Source organism: Copadichromis virginalis, linkage group LG18, assembly GCF_057382275.1.
Source record: "Copadichromis virginalis isolate Kocher_CV1m ecotype Utaka linkage group LG18, C_Virginalis_male_GT1.1, whole genome shotgun sequence".
Taxonomy (NCBI): domain Eukaryota; kingdom Metazoa; phylum Chordata; class Actinopteri; order Cichliformes; family Cichlidae; genus Copadichromis; species Copadichromis virginalis.
The window spans coordinates 18,853,886-18,877,980 of record NC_140635.1 but is presented as its reverse complement, the minus strand read 5'-3'; the positions used below and the strand labels follow the sequence as shown (position 1 = coordinate 18,877,980).

The window sequence follows — 24,095 nt, the reverse complement described above, 5'->3', positions numbered from 1 at the left end:
ACCCGACAGGAGTGTTTCTGCATAGAAGGGATACAACAGGTTTCTCTGTGGTTGACTGACAAAGGTTCATTCATGCTTCACATAAACAGAGGAGAAAGTAAAGTAGAAACTCAGGTTTCAGTTACTGATAATGCAGGAACAGCGCTTTCCTTTTTTTGTGTCTTTTTTTCCCTTGGAGAAACAAAGTAAGCATTATATGCTCGCTATCTGTGAAGTGCACAAAGTAAGAGGGTGTTCTGCCTTTAGCTCAAATTTCAGATAGCAGTCTGTCCGCATAGGGTGTCTGGGTGTTAATGCTTGACCGACTGAGCTAGTGTGTGGTATGGAAACAAACAAACAGTAGTTACAACTTCAAATGTGTCATTAAATGTCAGGAATAGTAATCAAATTAAGAAAACAGTACTGTTCAATAACTTCAAGTGCTAGAGAATACATTAGCATCACAGAGGCTGCTCAGCTGCACAGGGGACAGATCACAGCCTGTCAAGTATGTGTATTTGAGAAGCCGAGGCTCAGTTTATCCATATTGAATGTGGGGAAGCATTGTTTCGAGCTCTCAGAGGGTTCTTGACGTATGGCCTTTTTGATGTGGAAGAAGGCAGCTCTTGTTGCCACTGAAATCCAAAATTGGCATTAACGTTATAATCATTAAACATGTTTTTTAAAATTATCGGGGGTTGTTTTGTTTACTTCCCAAAATAAAATGTAGTTGTGATACATAGTTTATTCAACAGTTCCAACCGTCTTTTTTAAACCCATTTAATGTTTTGTTTCTGGCGACAATGTACTGCTTTGTTTCTTTGCTCCTCTGTGGACAGAAGTGGATCACTTTGCAAAGTTTTTCTTTTCAAACCTCAGTCTGAGCTGTCAACATACAAAGCATTAAAGTAGACACAGCTCTGAGCAACTTTGCTAATCAACTTTTCTTCTTTTGTGACATACAAGAAAAAGGTGGCTCAATTTATGACCTGTAATTTGTAATTTGGCCCCATGTAAGGTAATCTGACTAAAAGCTTGTAACGAGCCAGATCTGTTTCTCAGTCATAAAAACAACTTCCTTGTTTTCTTTCCTTTGGGATAACTGGTTCAGAGTAGTATTCTGTGTTATTCCCTGGATGATTTACCCAAAATAAAAATTTTATTTATTGACATTCTGTCTGTCTCCTTTTTTTCTCTCTCTCTCCAATGGAAAATTTTGGATTCACAGTTCAGACTAGGGTGTGTCAAGAAGCATAAAATATTTTAAAAATTTAAAAAACTTTTCACGCACTTTGAAAGGTGTGTGTGTGAAAGTCACAACCCTGACATGTTCCTTTGATATTACGCATTATAGTGTGAGATTATCAGCGATCACTGTGTGCTTTGAAATTATTTTTTAACCTTTCCTTTGTGCACTGTACAGGCTGTTTATTCGCTGTTGCTGGGAACCTTCCTACTTGGGCTGGGCTTCTTTGTCGTTGATTGGATGGGTGGCAATCTGATAACTGCTTGCAAAACAAGGCAATAGATCAAGATGTCATGAGCTATGTGGGTTGTACATATTTCGACGTAGCTTTTGCACATTATGTACCTTTGAAAAAAGAAACCTGACAAGACGTACAGACTGGATCTTTTATTAGAGACATGAGGAAAAGAATGCACATTTGAGTTATTGTTACAAAACTGTACTTGCTTGTTGACACTGACATAGCATGACTTGGATAACTTTAGATTCTAACACCATTCACTGTCGTTGTCAGTAAAGGCTATATTTATATTCAGCGCAATATAGGCTAAACAACTATAGTTGACCATAATCTGCACACCACAACATTTATTGAAATCAGCATCCCTAGTGTACATCTTGTGGTCTCATTGCACTCCAACAGCTGTTATTATTAGGAACTGGCTCGTTGTGTTTTAGAATCAGTGGTGAACATCATGGCGGACTTCTTCATCATCCTCCATTTCATCTTCTTCGTATTCACCCATTTCATCAGCGGTGGCATCCTGGTACTGCTGATACTCAGACACAAGGTCATTCATGTTGCTCTCGGCCTCAGTGAACTCCATCTCATCCATTCCCTCCCCTGTGTACCAGTGGAGGAAAGCCTTGCGGCGGAACATGGCGGTGAACTGCTCTGAGATCCTCCTGAACAGCTCCTGGATGGCGGTGCTGTTGCCAATGAAGGTGGCGGACATCTTGAGGCCACGGGGCGGAATGTCGCAAACTGCAGTCTTGACATTATTTGGAATCCATTCCACAAAGTAGCTGCTGTTTTTGTTTTGCACACTCAGCATCTGCTCATCCACTTCTTTCATTGACATACGGCCACGGAAGATGGCTGCCACGGTGAGGTAGCGTCCGTGACGGGGGTCACACGCTGCCATCATGTTCTTGGCATCGAACATTTGCTGTGTGAGCTCTGGCACGGAGAGGGCACGATACTGCTGACTGCCCCTGCTTGTCAGAGGTGCAAAGCCCGGCATGAAGAAATGCAAGCGGGGGAAGGGCACCATGTTGACAGCTAGCTTACGGAGGTCAGCGTTGAGCTGTCCAGGGAAGCGGAGACACGTTGTCACACCACTCATGGTGGCTGATACCAGGTGGTTAAGATCTCCATAGGTGGGTGTGGTTAGCTTTAAAGTGCGGAAGCAGATATCATACAAAGCTTCGTTATCAATGCTAAAGGTCTCATCTGTATTTTCCACTAGCTGGTGTACAGAGAGAGTGGCATTGTAGGGCTCCACCACAGTGTCAGACACTTTCGGGGAAGGCATGACACTGAAGGTGTTCATAATGCGATCAGGATACTCCTCACGGATTTTGCTGATGAGCAGTGTGCCCATTCCTGAACCTGTGCCTCCACCCAGGGAGTGGGTGAGCTGAAAGCCCTGAAGGCAGTCACAGTTTTCGGACTCCTTTCTCACCACATCTAGCACAGAGTCCACCAGCTCAGCTCCTTCGGTGTAGTGACCTTTAGCCCAGTTATTTCCTGCTCCACTTTGACCTGCATGAAATAATTTTTAAAGACAATTGATGTTGAAAAATATTGTTTTAGTTAATACATCTAGGTTTTACACATAAAGGTTTTACATTTGTGACCAAAGAATGAATTGACTGACACGAAGTCTTGCACAGACAATAGTGATACGCAATGGATCATAATAAATTAGTGATTATATAACTTTTTATCTGGCATCAAGATGAAGTTGATAGTTTTGATATGTCTTGTCAGTTGTTGGATACAAAATATGTTACAGTTATTCATAATTATAGCCCAACAATTTATCGATACGTTGATACTATCAGCTGATATTTTCTATTTGCCAGTCTATCGGTATCAGCATTAATAAAAGAGACAGGAGAAACACCCTTCAACCATGTTATGAGTGTTGTGGCTGCATAGTTTGTCCACCAGAGGGCACTCTTCAACTTCCCTGTACGCAGTAGATATTCACAGCACTACAAAGATCATAGAATATCGGTATCTATATTGGTCTTGAAAATCATCGACTGGATGGTTCGCCATGAAATTAAGACCAGTGGTCAACACCTGCCATAATTTTGTCAAACGTTGCCAAATGAAACTGGCAAGATAATAAAGGTTCCCACTTGTCTGATATGTATCGACAAGCTAAGAAAACAGCAGCTGTTGTGAAATTTTAGATCTTCTAAGTAACAACATCAGCATTGCCATCTTAATAATATTTCCATGTGTGCACTACCAGTTCACTCAAAACAAAAGTGAGCCTTGGTGTAGTTTTACAAAACTTCTTAGAAAGCTGATTAAAACTTGGCAACCAATTTGTAATTCAAAATAACTTATTTCTCTGGAAAGCATCAGTAAGTGATTTATCTGCCATTTTCAACTTGTTAGCACTTGTTATCCAGTGACAAAATAGATTGTCATCTTGGGATAAATGTTTTTGGCCCTCATATTATTATTTGCTTTGTGTTCTGCTGCAGAATCTCCACATAGACTGTATTTTTGCTAAGTCACCACAAGAGCTGTCTCAGTCGACACATGGGCAATGCATCACCGAGGGACTGCAGGAGCTGTGTGCTCAGAATATATAGTACTGTGCAGTGCAGTGGAAACGAAGTGCAGCTTCATTGTCTGTGACAGTAGGTCAGACACATGCTGCACACATGCACGGATGACTCACACATGTGGAGTCGGTTCAGGATGAATGGTCTGATCCAGATTTATTGTCAACTCACCGAAAACAAAGTTGTCAGGCCTGAATAGCTGCCCAAATGGACCAGAGCGAACTGAATCCATGGTTCCTGGTTCCAGGTCCACCAGAATGGCTCGGGGCACAAATTTGCTGCCTTTGAATACGAGGACAGGGAGGGATGTGGAGGGGTAATGGATGGAAATATCAACAGTCTCAGTAACCTCAGCAACACCGGCAGTAAACCATGAAGAAAAACCTCAGCATATTTCAAAAGATTCGCAAGCAGCATTTCCTTAAAGATACAAGCCTCTCAATTAAGCTGGGAATTCAAAGCGTCTTCTGTTCTTTTCTTGCTTTTTGTCTTGCCCCACCCTTTCTGCCTGTCACCCTTCTTGCAAAACTGGTGCAGCGTGCTGCACAGCTTAATCTAAACCAGTGGGGTTTTCAAAGTGCTGAGTCTTGCAGGATGTATTCAGACACAGAAGCAGTCTTCCTTGACTTTGCCTCGTTTCACTTTCTTGCTCAGTGCTGAAGTTTTAATGTTGCTTATGAATCTGCACTTTTTATTTTAAGGACAATTTGTTTTGTTCAGTCTGCATTAGGTAGTTACCCCCTGTGACACTGAAGCAGGCATGCAACGTGGAAACAAAGAATCAATAATGCATGCTGCTGGGAAATAGGATATGGGTAGATTGTTGTCCTTTATTGCCAATGCAGATGAGTAAAAGGTTGGATCAACCCTGGGTGCATGTGGATTGAGATGTTGACCGAAAACATGAGGCCTAATGATGAAACACAAATACTAATTCTTTATTATCCCTGCGCCTTTATTTACCAGGCACTGATTGGCTGCTTGATGTACGACAGCTGTGAGCAACAAAGCAGGTTGTATTTAGAAGGACCTGCAACACAGGCACCAGTAAAATCAGATACTGAGCATGAGTTCAGCTATACTGAGACTGCAGATACCTGTGCTCCCTATAGAGAGACAGAGGGGGAGGGGTGAGACAAGGACACAGAAAAAGAGATTTTTAGCAGGTGCACTGTCCTCATTTGTGTCCCTTCACTCATAGCAGAACCCAGTTTCCACTGCAGCTAAATTAGTGACATGAGCAAACTGTGACAGTCAAATGAGGTCTGTGTAGCATAAGGCCATGCAAGAATAATGATCAGTGGTTAAAAAAGCTGCTTTGTGTATAGTGGAAAATTCAAGCATGTGGTTTATATTAAAGCAACATTTTCCTTCTCACCTGATGCCTCATTGTAGTAGACATTTATCCTCTCCAACTGCAGCTCACTGTCACCTTGGTAACTACCGGTTGGATCGATGCCATGTTCATCACTTATCACCTCCCAGAACTAAGACAAAGCCATTACTATTCATTAGCATTTTAAAAAAATCATTAATTTACTTATTTTTTTAGAGTAACACAGCAAAAACGAAAACATGAAGCAAGTTTGACGTGTGTGCGTCAGGCCTTGTTTTAGTTTTTGCGCATCTGGTAGCACAATGACGCGCAGCAGCGCAGGCCACATCACCTGAAAGATCAACCAGACTGAACCGCTCCATGTAGGTATGTTAATCCGTGATTGATCGATATTAAACTCTTAAAGACAGATTTGTAATCACTTCGATTTAAATGTGCCGAACTAACAGCGCTTTGTAAACTATTAAGGCACACAAACGCGGTGACGTTCCACATTTAAATGAAAATTACTCCTTTAGATCCCTTCTTCAGAGATTAAATGAAGACATTTATACCTTGGCCCCAATCTGATTTCCGCACTGACCAGCCTGGATGTGAACGATTTCCCTCATGGTGAACTGCGGATGCGTGCAGGCAGCGTCCTTTCTCGACTTTAACTGGCGTCCACTCTTCAGCGTCTTGCCGCGGTGTTTCTCAAAATCAGGACTTGCCTCATTTCTCGGGTGAGTGTTGAGCCGGCGAGATAGATAAACGTGCTGCTGGTCAGATGACGTTATACACAACGCAGCATCCTCAGCATCCCTGTTAGCCAATGGGAGCGCCCCGGTTTGATGCAGTGGACCAGCGGATCATGCCGCATCATGGCCCTGACATCACCCTGTCCCATACAGGCAAGCATAAAAAAAAGGGCTGCTTTCTCACTCGAATGGGGATGTTTTAAAAGATCCACATAATTAATTTCGCTATTAGAAGATGTCAGACTTTACCAGTTTAATGCTCCAGACTGCAGCTGCTGATTCATCCCAGTCGTCTTTTAAGCAGCTACCTGTAGAAACGAGCCCAGTTTTTAAGGCTTTTGTGGGTTTTAAGACTTAGCTAAGGCTAGTAGCGAACCTTTCCTTAGAAGGCACAGATTCTCCAGCTAGTTGTGCCACTGTATGTTACCTAAATGTATTAAATAACCGACTCTATGTAGGACTGGTCCTCAAGAGATAAGAGGTAAAAGTCAACCCTAGGGAACTTTCCATGTGACTATACCTCCATTACTTTGATGCAGGCTAAAAAGGAAAATATCTTAACATTCAGGAAACGTGAGGAGTTATAAATCCTACTTTCTGATGCCATTGATTGCGAAATGTCTCAGCTTGTCTATAACGACTTGAAGCCTAAGGGCTTCGAGTCATAATAGACTGCATTCAAGTTCGCCCATTCCCCCCTTCTTCATCTTCTTTGAACGCCATTATTAGAATACTTGAATAGACTTTAACTTTAAAATGATTTTTTAAAAAGACACAGAGAAGTCATAAATGTCATAAAAACACATCAATATCAACAGTTGATCAATAAATAGTGGTTTATTTTAACAACAGGTATGGCTTATATACAAGTGCATGATGACTGTTAAACTGAAAACAATATGAAACCAAACAACTGGAATTTATAAATGGTACAATCCATGTTTTTGTTTTTTTTGTTATCATTTTATTTATTTATTTTACATTCATTTAAATCTCCCCTTTAAAGAGATCTTAAGTCGCATGGTTAAGAGAAGCAACACCTGAAATGTGTATACTGGGGCCGTCCTATGTGAGACTTTCATCTGCCGGGTTCAAAACAAGTCCTTGCTAAGATCCAGGATCCTTCATCTTATTTAAGCTCGATGTTTCCACACATTTACCGTATTTACAAAAGACATAATCTTCTTCTTCCTCCTCTTTTTTGCTTGCTTTTCCAACAATTAAAAAATCCTATTCTATCGCTGGTGCTAACATTGCTTTGGATTACTTTCACTAAACTTTCATTTTGCTTCAAACAGAGTCAAATAAAAGGATTATTAACAAAAAGTGTAGTTATTCCCATCTGCATGGGAGAAAAGTGAGGAAGCAACATATCTCAGAAGACACTGGTTGCATCGTGCTGTGTCATTAACGTTACAGATGTCGCGTGGGATTTAGTTGATACACACTTCAATTTTTGCAATACACACTGAAATAGAGAGAGATCAACATTCACCGAGGAGGATTCCGAGTAAAATGAAGCTACTGACCACTGCAGCCCACCCACTCTCAACTGCAGATGCCAAGATTTCCTTATTAAATCTAGTGTCAACACCCTTTTCAACATTGTAGACTGCATGCTGATCTATTGCGTGCAGTCTACAATGTTGAAAAGTGTGTTGTCAACCCCAACAAAATCTGACATCACACGATTGCAGGTCATTGTGCTTTCACGTGTAGCAGCACAGCATACACAGGTTTAAATGATCTCAAGAAATATTTAAACAATATTAATGACTAGATGGTCGTCGTTCACAGCCACCCTAGATCAATCAAAAAGTGGAGCCATCGTGGTGCGATTTAAGCTGCATTTGAGTAAAACAACCACAGGTAGGCTTTCGCAATCATTCAAATAAATATCAAAGGATATGCAGGATTTAGTCAGTGCAAAGTTGAGTTTGATAAAAGCAAAACTTAATTCTAGTGACTGAAGTAGCTGTAAGGTTTACGGAAAATCTTCCGTCAAGTCGGCTGTTGCGTTTGACTCCTGAATGACACCTTAATAGAACTCCAAATACTCCCTGGATATAAGTAATTATGATACACTGTGATCATTTTAGCACATTTGAAATGACAACACATCACTCAGTTGGCTCTAAAGTTTTACAGTACAGTGTAATTATTATTATTATTAATAATAATGATCATTATTACGAGGATTGTTGTAAACAGTGGATTATCTGTAATCACACATCCTTCCTTAGACAAATATTACAACCTCCAAAGCACAAAGTACTACAACAACTGTCAAGTTTCACACACATTTAAGTCAAGTATAATGTTGTCCGCAGACGGACATGGGCTTTGGAAGGAAAAGTGCCTCCTCAAGCAAAAGTCTATCAATTTAAGAATATCAGTCGGTTAATCTGACTGAACGGTTGTGACCTGTATTTTTAAAATGTCGTTTTGACAAATGTAAGAAGTATTGCATTTTTTTTTCCTTCTTTTAAGGTAAACTTAGTTGTGCATGTGAAAGTATGAACACCCCGATGTTAGTAAGCTCTTAATGTCGGACCACGATTCGGAAAACACAAGGTTAGTGGTGCTGCGACATTTGGCAATCGCGTCAAACATTTTCGGGTTTAGGTTCAAAAATAATTTTTTTTTTTAGGAAATTATTTTTTTTCTCTTCTTCTTCTTTTTTTTTAAGCTTTTTTGTTTGTTGCCGACACATTCACAATAAATTTTCATGCTTAGTCCCCACTTCGAAAGATAAAGTGCCACCACACCGAGGTGCCACAAATACTGTAAGAATGAAGTATAGCTCTGTACAATAAGGGCACGCCATGAGAGATTATTCAAAACAATACTTTGAATTTAAAAAAAACAAAACAATCAAGCGTAACAAGTAATTATCAATATACTTACATTAATACATTTACAAAAAAAAATCAAAAAACATTTGCATACCATAAATTTCATTGGCTTGAATGATTGGAAAAATAAAAGTTTCTTCTGACCGACAAAATGTGGGTCATTCTTTTTCACCAGTATCACTGCTCATATGCATCACAGATATGCTTTCTGTCAATTTTAATTCATCAAATGGTGATAAATTGTTCATTCTTCTTCTTTACTTCCTAGTTTTGGAATAGGTATCCACATATAGCCTATAGCAGGAGAGAGCACTTAACAGTATTCTCCCAAACAGGCAAATACTATATCACTAAAGTTTTGGCACTATTTCTACACTTTATTTTGGTCAGGGTAGTTTTTTGGCATTTTCTTTTTAAGAAAAAAAAAACTATTCCAATTCTGATTGCTTACCTCTATAGCAACAAAAAGCACTTTGTAACATTCAGATTTACTTGTCCATACATATAAAGCAACCTTTTTGTACAAATATCTTGACATTACCTTTGAGCACAAGTACCAGTGATTTTTGTTTGTTTGTTTGCTATTAGTACCATTGCATTTCTTCCCCAGTGCTGATGACACGTCTCAGTAATTATGGGAATTGCTTTAAGTCTCTTACATTTACGTCAGAGTAGTTAAAACGCTGGTGATTTCCAGTGACATTCAACGAAGCGCAGAAGTTACTGTCACATTGTCACATACCAGCCTGTGGCATTCTCCCGCTTGCATGGTCTCATTAGGTGGCTAAATGCACAGAAGGGTGCAGCAGCACTGAAAAAACTAAATACAAAAACACCCAAAACAAAACAAAACCAAAAAAAAATGAAACTTTGCAAACATGTTAACTCAACTCCAGGTGGGGAACAGTCTTCATTAAGTGCCTGCAGTCTAAGCAGGCCAGTTCCTGTTCCCATTGATGCAATGTTCATGTGGGTGGCTGCCTCCTGGTGAGACAATTAAAGCTTCAATTCCTGGCTGAAGAAGTGGATCACGATGATGCCATGCCGTTGACAGTGCTGTTTTCTGTGCTGGCACTGTCCCTGTCCCTGATCGAGAGAACACCCGAGTCTATGGGGGAGGACACCGTCCAGTCCATTAGAGAGGAGGGAGTTGCGTCTGTGGAGGCTGAATCTGTGATGGAAGATGGTACTGAATCTAAGACGAGGCGAGCGGCTGATCGTGGTTCAGTGTCTGTGACAGTCAGAGTGGTTGATTCTAGAGTGGAGCTACGTGCAATGTCTGTGACGGGGAGAATGGAAGGAGACTGTGCTGCATTGTTGACTGTATTTATGACAGCGCGAGTGGAAGAGTCCTCTGAGTCAATGCATGGAGGAGGTGTGTTTGGAGGTAAAACGTATTTTTCTTCAACGCAGGGAGAGGTAGAATCTAACTGAGGTGGCCGGGAGTCTATGAGAAGGAGGGTGGGTTGATCTCTTACGGAAGGAGGAGATAAATCCTCATCTCCTCCATCCATAGAAGAAGGAGGACTGTCTCTTATGGAAGGGGGAGAAGGAGAACCCGCTGAAGTGGCGTGAGTATCCTTGAGCAAAGGCGGGTCAGATGTTGTGCTTATATTTTCGATGTCATTATCCAGCGGGTTCGGAGATTTTAAAGTGGAGCTCGGTGGGGGCTCGATGATGGGCGTGGTGCAGATCAGCAAAGAGGAGGGTACAGTTTGAGGGACGGGGGGAGTGGAAGAATCCAATGAAGCAGCAGGTGTAATTTCTGCTTCTCTTGTTGGGGATTCACCACTGTCATTCATTTCAGGTAGGGATGAATCTAACAGTGGTTCCACAGACTCCAGGACGATTGCAGGAGGTTCTTCTGCAGCAGCTAAAAGTGGGTCTGTGACACATGGGGCTTTGTGTAAAGGAGTGGAAGACAGCAGGTGCTCTTTACTGCCCTGTGTGACGGCGTCTTTACCCAGTGTCATCATGTTGCCCGCAGATGAAGATGAAACCGAGTGACCGTTGGGATCTTTAGGGCCAGCCACAAAGGAGTGCATCTCGATTAACTGCATACCTCCAGTCAAATCAATAGCTGAAGAGGCAGTAGAGTCCATGATGATGATGGGCGCTTCATGAAGTGGTGTGTCACGCACTCTTGTGTAGTCCCTGGTGCTGTCAGACGTGTGCAGCAATCCAGGTTTCCTCGGGGGAAGCAGGGGTGGACGGGTGTAGTTCTCGACATCAGCCAGGGTCTCGGGGAGTGGCTGATTGCGCGTTTCAGGCAACAGGAGAATGCAGATGATACAGATGAGAGTGCAGCAGGCAAAAATTATGTGATGAAGGAAATAGCCCTTCTGATTGTGGAGTTCCATGATGGGTTCAGTAAGCATGCCAAAGCCAGCGCTGGCCAGGACCAAGCCTAAACCACCACCCCTATGGGAAGACAGAATATTTATTAGCTTGTAATATCAATAGAAAATTGGGATGACCTCACAAACCTTTAAAACCTCTCACAAATATTGAAATTACTGCAATTTAAGTGAATCACAACCTGCACGTTGTTCTGGAAAGCTAAATCTGGTATTTAAAAGCAGTTTTGTTTTACCCTCCTCTTCTTTTCTGCCTTTTTCCCGAGGAGCAGCAGAGAGTGCTGCAGCACCGTCTACACCCTCTACCCCATGTTCAAATTCGCTTTCCTGTCATTGCCAAAGTTGGCCACTAGATGGTGCACTTCACACATTGTTAGCAGAGCAATGCTTTAAAAAAAACTATATTTTTATACATCAAGTGCTGTGTCACACATCCTCAAAAGGCTAGATAATTTGTGCAAGTTGTGGATTACATTTGATACGGAGTTGTGAGTCTGTCTTTTCTAGCAGTTCAGGAATTTCATACCGATATTAAACAGGAGGAGGAGCAGAATGGATGGTCACGATTAAAAACAAAAACAACAGCTACACTAAAAAATGAATTATAAGTTCTCCAGAACAATGAAACAGATTTTTAAAACAAAGATTTTGAATTGTGAAACACTTGTCAGCCTGAATATTGTTTTACTCCTCTGCAAAATAAGAACACATTTTCCACATTATCTCCCCTCCTCTGGTGGTACGGTCTTGCTCTTGCAGTGGGTTTACCTGATCACAGTGGGAGTGATCTCAGCACAGAAGAAGATGCTCAGGGCGCTGACTGCGTGGGAGGAGAACATACCGATAGCGGAGAAGCCAATGGTGAAATGCGTATTCATTGTACTTGTGGTATCTGCAACAGAATCAGGAGACACAAACATGGAGATTCTTCACTCAGTATGCTGTGTAATCAGTGAAAGGACAACAGTGGTTTATATGTAAAAATGTGTTAAATTTACTTTTCAGGGAAAATGATTGCAAGTATTTGCCAAAATTAGTATTTTCAAAAATTATAATGTTACAACAATTCTGGTAAATTCAATGGAGTTAGATCAGGCAATGCAATGACAACAAAGGCTATTATTTTAGCTTTTGTTTTGATGTAAATTCAACAAAAAGAGATATAGAATGAGGAGCTGTTGAGAAATGAATCTGCAAACAATGAGCCAATTTAGCCCAAAGACGGTTTAAATAGGGTGTTTTACAAATAAGACATACTAAAGATGGCATAATGGCATAAAGAGGTGTAGAGGAGAACTACCCTGAAATCAGCTCTCGCTTACCACAGGGGGATTAGTGTGGAGAGATTACAGGCGATGGATAAACAGAAGAGAAAAGTAAAGGAAGGCTGGTGGTGAGTTCATGGTTCTGTAACAAAGAGGCTCGCCCTCTTTAACATAAGGGGATAAATAAATAAATAAAAAGAGAGCCTAGAACTTCATCATGAGTCTCCACAAGGCTTGCATAGGCCTGACAAAATGCTGGGTATCTGCATGAAGCATATTTTCCTAAACCTCAAGGAATGCAACAGTCTGAGTTATGAGATTGAGATATATATATATAAAACATAAGCTAATATTTTTACAAAATGCAACACTTATGAATATATATGAATATATGAGTATATATGAACAGATAGACTTACTTATTTTCAGGTGTTCACTGTATTTCCCCAACACTAGAAAAATATTGAAAATATGAGGAATCATTAGAAAAGAGTGACAAATAGTGAGAATTAACACATGTTGAGCTAAGCCTTTCAGCACAGCGTAACAAAGGGAAAATAGAACATGAGCATAACCTTGATGTGTTGACTCAGGTTAAACATTAAGTGTAACTCGTTTGTAACTGAATAAACTGTTGCTGGCTGTTTTGATCATCTGAGGCACTTCTGGTACTCACTGACAATGTAATCAAGTTCAGGGACTGAACAGGGACAAAACAACTAAAGGTAGCAAATCTCGTAACAACCATCATGTTTAATGTGTCCATGAATAGCAAAAATGTAGGACTTTTTTTTTTTTTTAGATGTATGCACTTGTAAGCATGTGTCATTTACACAACATTTGTAAAAATGTTAGAATTGGGAGAAGGAATAGCTCAGTATTAGGTAGCATGACAGAATTACATTTATTACTCACAGTTGTTCTTTAAAAATATCTGTGAAGTATACACATTTCTATGGGTTCTGTTTTTGTTGCTGTTGTTACTTTTGCTTTGTTTATATTGAGTAAATTACCTTATAGTTACCACTGTAGTTATTGATACAAGCATAACAATGTGCTCTCCATGTGGCCTTTTTTCATTTACACAGCCAGGCTGGCTGGTTGGCCTTGCTTTTTGCTAACTCTGTTGAGTTGAGACTGCATTTTAACTAACAGATCTCAGATTTTGCTGATTTTGATCTAACTTTATTTCCCAAAATGTTAAACTATTGCTTCGATTTATGTGACTAAGAGTTCTTTTTGGGGGGTTTTATATTGTGGACTTTAGACCATAGTCAATCTCAATAAACTGCATGAGAGTGGCCTCCTCAAGAACCGCTAGAGCTTTTTCATGTTATAGGAGTTCCTATGTAATACTCACAGTTAAGTAGACCCAACTGCAGCAGAGATGCGAGGGCAGTGATGATCATAAACAGAAGAAGGCCACCGCGACGGCCCATCAGGCAGACCGCTGGACATAGTGCAATGCATGATGCAACCGCGATGCCTGCCATTGTGTAATAGTGTGTATAGAAGTCAGGGAATATGGTGGTTCCCTGAGCTTCAGGATCCATCATGCTGCGGGCAAAGCAGTGGTGGATCCCATAACCAGTTAACCTGAATAAAAAAACAGAGAAAAGAGAAAAGCAAGTCAAAAAAAGCGACATCTCAAGCAATACAACGGCTACATCAGGAGACACTGAACTACATCTTTCGTAAGGGTACTAAGTAAACTGTGTAAAGCAGTGAAGAGCCGCTTTATTTCATGCTTTCTCTAATCTCAGTGTATTTTGAAAAAAAAAAACCCCAAAAACCTCACATGTGTAAACATGGATTTATTGGCACACAGAAACACACCCTATGTACACACAAAAAAAACAAACAAAAGCAAGCCCTCACACCCTCCTTCCGAGTTGTCTAATGTTTCATAAGGACAAAGCTCATGTAAAATTTATGCAAACAGGGAATCAGGGACACTGTGCACCAAAGCAGAGGTAGAGCTCGGTCTGCCAGACAAGAGATGAGGTCTCAGATCGAAGGAAGAGTCCATTGGAGATGAAAAGAGAGAGCAGCACAAATATGGAAGGACAAAAGAAGAAACAGCTAAAGATCAATCCTCTATCCAGCCCGCAGGTTAATAGTGGCATCTTGACTCCACAAAATGGCAGGTCTGAGTGGCATTGCACTCCAAGTACCTGTATTATATACATCTTTTCAAGTCCTGACACACTCACAAACACACACACACCCTCGTTAGCACACTGACACATATAACCCTGTTCTCAAAAAGGCAGAATAGACTGGAAAAAGCAAAAAGCAGACCCTTTATTGGATCCTATGTTGGACTGAAAATGAACTTTATGTACATTAGACTACATGTGTTAGAAACAGGAAATGATGTTTCTGTGTGTCTTGGGTTAAAGAGGAGGGTGATTGGCTTGTTACCAGTATACACGTCTGTGTTTTTTTTCCTTTTTAAATCAATCACTATTGCGCCAAACTTCAAAAGCAATTATCTAAAAGGCTTTAAGAGGGCATTAGTGCACTTGGCATGGAAAACAAACACATCTGCAAAGGCACTGTTAGCGCTGTATATTATTACAGTACATGGGTTTTGGAGAGATGATTGTCCCCATTCACATGTTTTTTAGCGAAATACTTGCTCATTACACAGTACACATGTATTACAACTGCATAAGTCTGCAGTACAAGAGTCCAGAGGCTAAACCAGCGTGCCTGTAGTCGAGTACTGTGACCGACTGAAAAATGTGAATCATTACATTATAAAACTAAAAATATGACAGAAAAGAGTCTGCAAACTGCAGCAGAAATCCTATATCAAGGAAGCAAAGCATTATGCTTTCATAACCACACACTTGGCTTCATGCTTACAGAGTGTTAAAATGCATTAAAATAAGAACTCTCTTTTTAAATGATCCTAGCATCAAATTCAAGGTGAACAATTATCAGAAAAAGTTAGAGACACAAATAAAGATACAGCTTCTTGATTTATGTCACTGATCTACCATTTCAAATAATTACATGATTTAAATGATTTGCATTCTTTAACACAGAATTATTTTTACATTTTAAGACAGCCACTTACGAGGTGACACAGAGCACAACGATATTCTTCCAAAGGGTCCTCGTCCCAACCATTTTCACAATGCATGTTTTCTTGGGCCTCTGTTGAAGAGATCTTTGTAGTTCTGGGAACAGGAAAACACAGATATTATTAAAGCTTTGCCAAAAATAAAAAAAAATATCATAAAAATTATAGAACTCACATTTGTTTCTTTTCCCCCCCTATTTACTGTTTCACATATACAACCGGGCTGGTTCTTATTTCCCCACTGAGGGACATTAAATAAAGGATACTTCTATTCGATTCTATTCTATTCTATTCTTATATAACACTATTCTACTCCTCTTGAGCACTCAAAGCATTTTATACAAGTTGCCTCATTCACCAAGTGCTTCCTATCTAACATTAGAGAAATTAACAAACTGTTATTTATTTAATAAATACATTGAAAAAGGAATGAAATGAAAGTGAAAGTGGTAGAATATTTCTTTTTTTTTTCCTGGCATTTCGATTGAAAAGTCAACATCCATCTGTTGTTGCACTGCAGTACAGTAGTACACAAACCTGAATAATAAACTAAGTAGAATTACCTTAAAGTGTAGGCAAAATTCAAATGTTTCAAACCCTTCTAAAGAATAGGGTTCTGGAAAGTTTTGTATTTGAATGACAGTACTGTAAATATAATGAGTAAAAGTTGGACAGTTATCTGGGTTTGAAACCACAGAAACTCTATGTTTTGGTGAGCTCATTCATTCCACACAGGTACCATCCCACAGCTTTGTCAAACAGGTATGGTAACACTAACAGGAGAGCAGCTACCAGCGGGCAACACCCCTGAGCTGCTCGTGATACATGATATAACACACTTAATGTTTTGGTATCAGTCTGCAGGTTGCCACAGTAACACACCTCTGCCTCATGCTAGTTCATTTTTCACATTGACTCAGGCATGCGAAGGTTATCTCTGGCTAACCACTCAGGTTTTCCAGTGATCCCCTGAGTAAGATCAACTGTGCTCAGAGCTGTGCAAATCATTCCACTTTTTCAAAGGGGATCAAGTAAATTGTTCTACATGAATAAGACATGCTTCAGTCTGCTTCTATAGCATAATTTAGTGCTGAGCAATTGAAAGTAGAGAAATAGCTCATGCTTCTCTACCGTATGGGGAAGTTTGTACATAAAAAAAAAAGATAAATCTATGTCTATGGTAATGCACTTATGTCCCTAAATGCTAAGGGTCAGCACAGAGACTCCGACTTCTAAAAATATGCAGTCAATTTCACACTGTGGCTCCTCTTAAAGCCTTTTATCTCATAGTGGCACTTCCCTTCCATCATTTTTCAAAAAGGAGTGATAACTACGCAATGGCAGGACAAAAACAGGGAAACAAAGTATATATAATAAACAAACACTTATACAAATCTGCTATTGATTTTCACAACAACACAATCCAAACTGCTTTGTTCTGGCTGGTCTGAGTACAGTTAACATGGGGTCAAATGCCTGACCTACAACCATCTGCCATCTGCCCACTATTGTGTCAGCTCATGTCCACCCATCCAAGCTATAATGATATTAATGAACATTTGAGAGTGCCATAATCCAATGTTCAACACCCAATGCTACCTTTGTAGTGGATTATTTCTGTGTTAGCAAGATGGGAAATGTATATAACCTTGTCAATCTGTCTCATTTGGATAAGCGAAGCTGGGAATAACAATGCAGACCACGCCATTCAAAATAAAGGCCTAGCAGACACCTTTGCAGGGAAGCAGTATGTCGCGCAAAACATATCAAAATATAAAATGCAGACATTGAGTCTGATATCTTTAAATTACTGTTGAAGGATTCATTACCTGTGAGGATGTTCTCTGGGTCAAGCTCCACGTTCACTTGATTTTTCTCTACTATGTGTCCCATGATCCACTTGGAGCGACTGTACTGCTGAGTGGCGAGCAGCCAACGCAGTGACTCAGGGAAGATCCTGTCAAAAAGATGGGGGATGTCCTTGTTAATATGACATGAAAAATGAGTCAGGGGAAAAAATGAGTCAAGGTATCAGCTTGCAGAAAGAGTACATGTGTATATGAAGACAGTCAATAACATAACGACTGGTGCTGCATTTGGATGAACCTCTGTCTACAAAGTAGATGTGCAGGTTTCATCATTTTCCACATGTGTGGTTTGCAACTATCCCTCTCCCCCTCCTCACCCAACGTCATTAGATCACCTGCAGTGTTTAAATTTTCAACCTAATCATGTCATGGTCCTGGGCCGTGTTGGCCCAGTATTCTTAGTTCTCTTGTATTTTTGTATTCAGTTCCCTGTTTAGGTTCTGTTTCCTGAGTTGCCCTGTTATGTTGTTCCCTGTGTGCTTTCCCTTTGTGACTCTCACCCCCTGTGTGCCCCTCTATGTATTCATGAGCCCTTGCCCCCTTTCGTGTTTTATTCCATGTTTCCCCCAGCCTGTTATGTCTGTGTTCTCCCCGTGCTCTCTCCTCCTGTCTGAACCTCTGTGTACTTCCTGTTTTACTTTGACAGTCTCTCGTCAGTATGCGTCATGTTGTGTTCACTCCTGCCCTGTCTCGTTATGATTATCTGTGTCAGCTGTGTTCCCCGTGTGCTCCCACTTCCCTCGTTAACCCTCTGTGTATTTATGTCTGCGTCTCCCTCAGTTCTGTGTCGTAGTCTCCCTCATAGCTGCGTGGATTTCCCTGTGTCTCTCTGCAAGTGTTAGTTATTGTTCCCGGTTTAAGTTTTGTATTTCTTGTGATCTGCCTTCCAGCATTAAAGCTGTGATTTTGAGTTTATCCCCTGAGTCCGTGAGTTTGCATTTTGGGTCCTCATCCTGCCTGCCACACAGCTATCATGACAAATCAGCTGTATTCCAGATGTTTGCAGAGTCAGCCACAGTTAATCAGGAAAGTTAACACAGCTTTGGAAATTACCTTAAAGGCTCTTGCCAACTTTTGTGTGCTAAAAAAAATGTGTGCTGTGTGACAGAGACATCACACTTTGATGACACAGTATCACATGACAGATTGTTAGATTGCTGGATTGATAATAAAAGTTTACAGAGAACCTCTCGGGCTGAGTTCACCGTGCAATGTCCAAACTTGTGATATCAACAGAAGTTCCACAAGTTTCACAACCTGCTTCATGTCCTTGAATTGTGTAGTCTTTAGCAAACAAAGCCATGATTGCGTCACAGCATACAACTGTTGCAAATCCCATTCAACAGCTGAGCCATCAAAATGCTGAGTGATAATGAATGCTGTATTTTTTTTTTTTATGATCAGAACAATGGAACTGAGGACATATCAACATTTTCTTATTTACCAAATCACAATGACTAACCTGACATGTGCCCGAGGTGTATTTCCATCCCTTCTCCACACTGTTTCTTATGCTAATGAAAGTGTATTGCATGACAAAGACTGATGTTTGACAAGATGTTTGCTTTGGATTACTTCTGACTGTTACTGAACAGAACCCCCTTTGTTTTGCAGGGACATCAAAGATACCAAGGCCTTTGAAACTCTGGCAAAATCTATATTATATATAAAGAACCTTGAACCTATTCCTGCCATCTTTGTAGACATCAGCAGTATTACAGAACTGTGTTCAGTGAGGTAGAATAAATGGTGTATTTATTGCTTATGCTTTGGAAAAAGTCAAAGCAGAGGTTTAAGTGTAAAAGATACCTCAGCTTGGACTTTAGTACTATTTTTAAGCTTGTAAAAATAATAATAATAAGAAAAACCTCTGCAAGTGTATCTTTTGTTAAACAGTGCTTAATTTACTGAAAGGAAAATCAATAAATCAAGTCACACCTGATCGCCGTGGATGCATCTATGTGTCTTTTTTAAACTGTTGTGTAACTGAAAAAAATATTTTAAGTTTAACAGAATATTAAAATCAAGATAAGATAACCCGGTACCAAAGTGCAGCGAATGCTAAGGTCTTTTCCTTACCAAATGTAGGACAGCATAAGCAGCAGGGGACAGATGATGACAGCTTGAAGTACCTGCCAGTTGCGACAGAGGTACGCCACTCCAGGCATCAAGAGCCGACCACCCAAAACCACAAAGCTGGCCACCATGGTCATGGAAAATCGCCATCCTGGCAGGCACAGCTCAATCCCTGGCAAAGAGAACGACGAAAAGGGAAAAAAGTACAATGTGTTTTTTTTCTAGTCGAGACATATTTAGAAAAATGATATAAAACGAGTGGAAATACCAGAATTTCAAAATTTCTTGGGAAGATGACACATGGGACTGACACTAGTTTTTGTATGTTCAAACTAGCTAAAATCTTTGGAAATTTTGGAGCACAAAATAAAATGAAGTTGCTTCAAATAAAAGGGTTCCCATAAATGAGTTGTTCTGAGATGTTTGTACCCATTCATATGCAGTTGAATTACCTGGCAAATGTAACATTATAATGATGATATTTACCTTTTTGCAATGAAGAAAAATATTTTCAATCACTTTAGAGAAAACTGAGAACAGCATAATGCGTTCATTGACTTTTGGGGGAATGAAATGTGCAATCTAGAGCAAAGTTGATGAGTAAACGGGAAAAAAAAAACAGAGCAACAACTCTGACTAGGCGAGGCAGGCAGGTCAGAACAGGGATCCTGGCACTGTCATCAGCAAATGAGGTTTATTGTTTCAATGCAACACATCCTAAAATCCAGAAATTACTGCTGTTGCAGCGTGGCTTTTTACACAGAGTAAAACTAAGTTGACACCAAAAACACTCACACATCCGAGAAAATTGTTATCTTTTTAATAAGTCTGGAATATTCCTAGTTTCTCAAAACAGGAGGATGGAAGCTACGTTATTGTGCTAATCTTAGTTTTTGAGATTTAATTAATGAAACGCTTAAGTCATCAGTCAGAAAATTATATAACTCCAGTGCTTACTGTGTACAGTTTTTTTTTTTTATTCTGAGACAGTACAGAGATGAAGACAGTAGGCTGCTGAACAAACAAGAAAGGGGTTCCTTGTGCTTCTTTCCCCTCGATCAGAATGGCACTGATTCATTCACTCGGTCATTAGCATGCACACCCCACTGGCAGCAAGCAACCACAGACAGTTCAGCCCTTTAGTTACTGCAGTACAGAGGAGAAGTTCACACCACACCATAGAAAGCCAATGCTGCTGTAATGCCGCTTCTCTCATACAACCAGAATCTTTTGTCTTGCTTCATTGGTCCCTTTTGTTATACATCACTTTTCTTCTACCCAGGAATTTTAACCGTCTCCAGTGGGCCTTTCAAGGTGACAGGCCCAGGATAATACAGTGGATGTCGGCTGCTTCACTTCATTCCAGTGGAAAAGACTGGAATTTCAATTAGGACTTGCCCCCCTCTGAGGACATGAATAATGCTCTCTGTTCACAGACACTATCGCAGCTGGTATGACAAAGCCAATGAGTGGAGAGCAGGGCGATGGGTGCAAGACCTGCTGAGTTTGAACCAACTAACCTCAAGACTCCTTCACTGTGTGCCTGTGGGAGAATAGCACCGGCTCACTGGTTAAGGACCGCATGGGATTTGAATTCTTTGGTTTTGTATTTATGTACGCAAGGCATGAGGCACTGAGACTCATGCACTCTGACCAGAAAAGTACATCCCGTGGTGAGGTGTGGAAAAGCGTTAGGCAAAGCGGCACAAACTTCATTAAGATATCAATTATGACAATAAGGATATTTAATTAAACTAAATGCAGAATAAGAAGCAGAAGCTGTGGAAAAGAGGCCTGAGCTTCTTACTCATGTTGACCCTAATCCTCCACAACCTGCTAGATCAGCATTCCCATAATGCTCTGTGGCAGAGTCTGTCCTACTGACATAAATCTACCAATTACAAATCTAATGTTACATATAAGAAATTGACTAAACTTGGAAACCAAAGGCCTCCCGAGGGTGGCGGAAAAGTGACACATAAAAGATAATAGGAAAAAAAAAACATTTAAATGTATTTGTACCACTCCCATTAGTAAAAAATAGAAATTACATCATCAATGATTAGGCTAAAAATCCAATTAATGACAATGATAATCCCCAAAGAAGATTTGGCTGGTTTGCTGACTTTGGCAATGTGAGAATGTGAATCACACTCAAGCACAAAGTGCAGCAGCTCACCAGTAGCTCATGAGTCCCTCTTTGTAACAGGGATTTAAATGCGTCTTCTGAGATCTGGTCACAACTCAGACTGCAGAATGAGCGAGAACGTAACCAAGATACATTGAGGATACATTAAGATGTGACCACTCAGAACACCTCAGAGTGGTCCAGGCCACATATGGCTTTATCCTTTTAGCGGCACGCGTGCATGTTTCCTGTTCCACATTACAGTACAATACTACACTGATATGTGTGTGTGTGCCACTGCTGAAAAACAATAGATTTGGCAGTCTTGCACCCTCAGCTGTTATTTCACAACTGCCTTGCATAAAGCTGCTAGCTAATTGCATAAATAAAAGTAAAACCCTTTAAGAAGATTGACTGTGTAGCCTATGTGTTTAATCATCAGCTCATCAAAGTTATTAATGGGGTGAAGCAGATCCGGCATTTGTCTTTTAGCCCTCTTGCAGGCATCACAAGGCACAAGGCTGCCATTGATCAATTACGCCCTTCTTCTCATCACGTTTCCCACACTTTGCTCTGAATACCTACGCTTCAGCATCAATATATTTTGATTTTGAATCACCAAGGAGTTCTCGGATTCACTCAGCAATTAAAACACATCTCGCGTCTGCTCATTAAATATCATTTCCCCCGACTAAAGAAACAATGAATCAATTACAGCGCTCCTGGTGGGTTAAAAAGGGACAAAAAAAAAAAAAAGTCATATACTTGTAAAGCAAGCTATAGTCACATACAGCAGTGAAAGGAAATAATCACAGTGAAATCAGGAATGGGATCAACTCAGCTGTACATCTGTCACACAGCTGAAATCTGCATATTTCTTTGCTAATTGTTTTAAAAGAAGGCACCAAAAATAGTTGTCGCCACAGCTTCCGCATCAAGTGAAAAGGAAATAGGCAGGGTGTGCATATCCCTTTGCTACTAATTCCTTACTAAACACAAATAACATCCCACACAGAAATGAGTTAAAATGAACAGACTATGAGGCTGTGTCAGTGCCTCCAGCAGTTCCAATCAATCCTGGACCGTAACGTTTATAGCTTGCAGATTCTAACCAATATCCTGAAGAATCTCTTAACATTTTAGTTAAACAGTATTTCCAAATGGAATTCCTTCAGTGTGTGTAGTGATAATAGTTGGAGCACACTCTCTGGAGATTGTGGTATGCTTAAAGTGGTTTACAGAGTGCATTGTCTGATTACATGGTAAGGCAAAAAAAGGTTACAGATAGTCTGAGTGACCACATTAAAAAGTAAGGTAAGAAACCTACAATAAACATTTGATACTTTGCCTTTGGCAACACCATAAATGCTGTCAAAGTTTAAAAAAAAAAAAATCTAAATTAAAAAGCACAGTGCAGCCTAGGCGGAGTAGTCGAATGCAGATTCACTGAGCGCAGGGCAAGCTAGCGAGACAGAAGTTAAGCTCTCCTTGCAACATGGCAAATTGAACCTCCCCCACCCTCATTGAGATCTGCCGTTTGGAACCATTTTGGTTTTCATGTGACATATGACCCTGAAGGTAAGCGCGTAATGGACAAAAGTAAAACAATATGTTGGATGTGCCACGCAATGCTCAATTACATTGATGGGTACTAGTGCGTTAGCGCAGTTAGCTCGTTAACGTGTTGGCCGTCCAGTCCCGCGGTGTGTATAATATATATATATATATATATATATATATATATATATATATATATATATATATATATATATATATATATATATATATATATATATATAATATACACACACACACATACATACAGTGGGGCAAAAAAGTATTTAGTCAGCCACCGATTGTGCAAGTTCCCCCACTTAAAATGATGACAGAGGTCAGTAATTTGCACCAGAGATACACTTCAACTGTGAGAGACAGAATGTGAAAAAAAAATCCATGAATCCACATGGTAGGATTTGTAAAGAATTTATTCGTAAATTAGGGTGGAAAATAAGTATTTGGTCACCTCAAACAAGGAAAATCTCTGGCTCTCACAGACCTGTAACGTCTTCTGTAAGAAGCTTTTCTGTCCCCCACTCGTTACCTGTATGAATGGCACCTGTTTGAACTCATCATCTGTATAAAAGACACCTGTCCACAGCCTCAAACAGTCAGACTCCAAACTCCGCCATGGCCAAGACCAAAGAGCTTTTGAAGGACACCAGGTAAAGTATTGTAGACCTGCACCAGACTGGGAAGAGTGAATCTACAATAGGCAAGCAGCTTGGTGTGAAAAAATCAACTGTGGGAGCAATCATCAGAAAATGGAAGACATACAAGACCACTGATAAT

At 40.2% G+C, this 24,095-nt stretch overlaps 2 protein-coding genes across 2 annotated transcripts in view; both read right to left on the bottom strand.

Moving 5' to 3' along the window:
• Positions 1-1,597: 1,597 nt before the first annotated feature.
• On the bottom strand, positions 1,598-6,153 carry LOC146687669 (tubulin beta-2A chain). The gene is made up of 4 exons (XM_085440389.1): positions 5,924-6,153; positions 5,412-5,520; positions 4,205-4,315; positions 1,598-2,990 (listed from the first exon to the last, which is right to left on the bottom strand). The coding sequence occupies exons 1-4, from the start codon at positions 5,978-5,980 to the stop codon at positions 1,906-1,908; spliced, it is 1,362 nt and encodes a 453-aa protein (XP_085296515.1). The 5' UTR covers positions 5,981-6,153; the 3' UTR covers positions 1,598-1,905.
• Positions 6,154-6,924: 771 nt separating this feature from the next.
• The window catches only part of LOC146687668 (solute carrier family 22 member 23-like), a 38,038-nt gene continuing 20,867 nt past the window's right edge, over positions 6,925-24,095 (bottom strand). The window contains exons 4-10 of the mRNA XM_085438431.1: positions 19,622-19,790; positions 17,504-17,631; positions 15,669-15,771; positions 13,944-14,179; positions 13,003-13,035; positions 12,087-12,210; positions 6,925-11,382 (exon numbers count right to left, since the gene is read on the bottom strand). Of these exons, the coding sequence (XP_085294557.1) occupies positions 9,990-11,382; positions 12,087-12,210; positions 13,003-13,035; positions 13,944-14,179; positions 15,669-15,771; positions 17,504-17,631; positions 19,622-19,790 (2,186 nt within the window). The 3' untranslated portion in view covers positions 6,925-9,989. The remainder of the gene's footprint in view (positions 11,383-12,086; positions 12,211-13,002; positions 13,036-13,943; positions 14,180-15,668; positions 15,772-17,503; positions 17,632-19,621; positions 19,791-24,095) is intronic.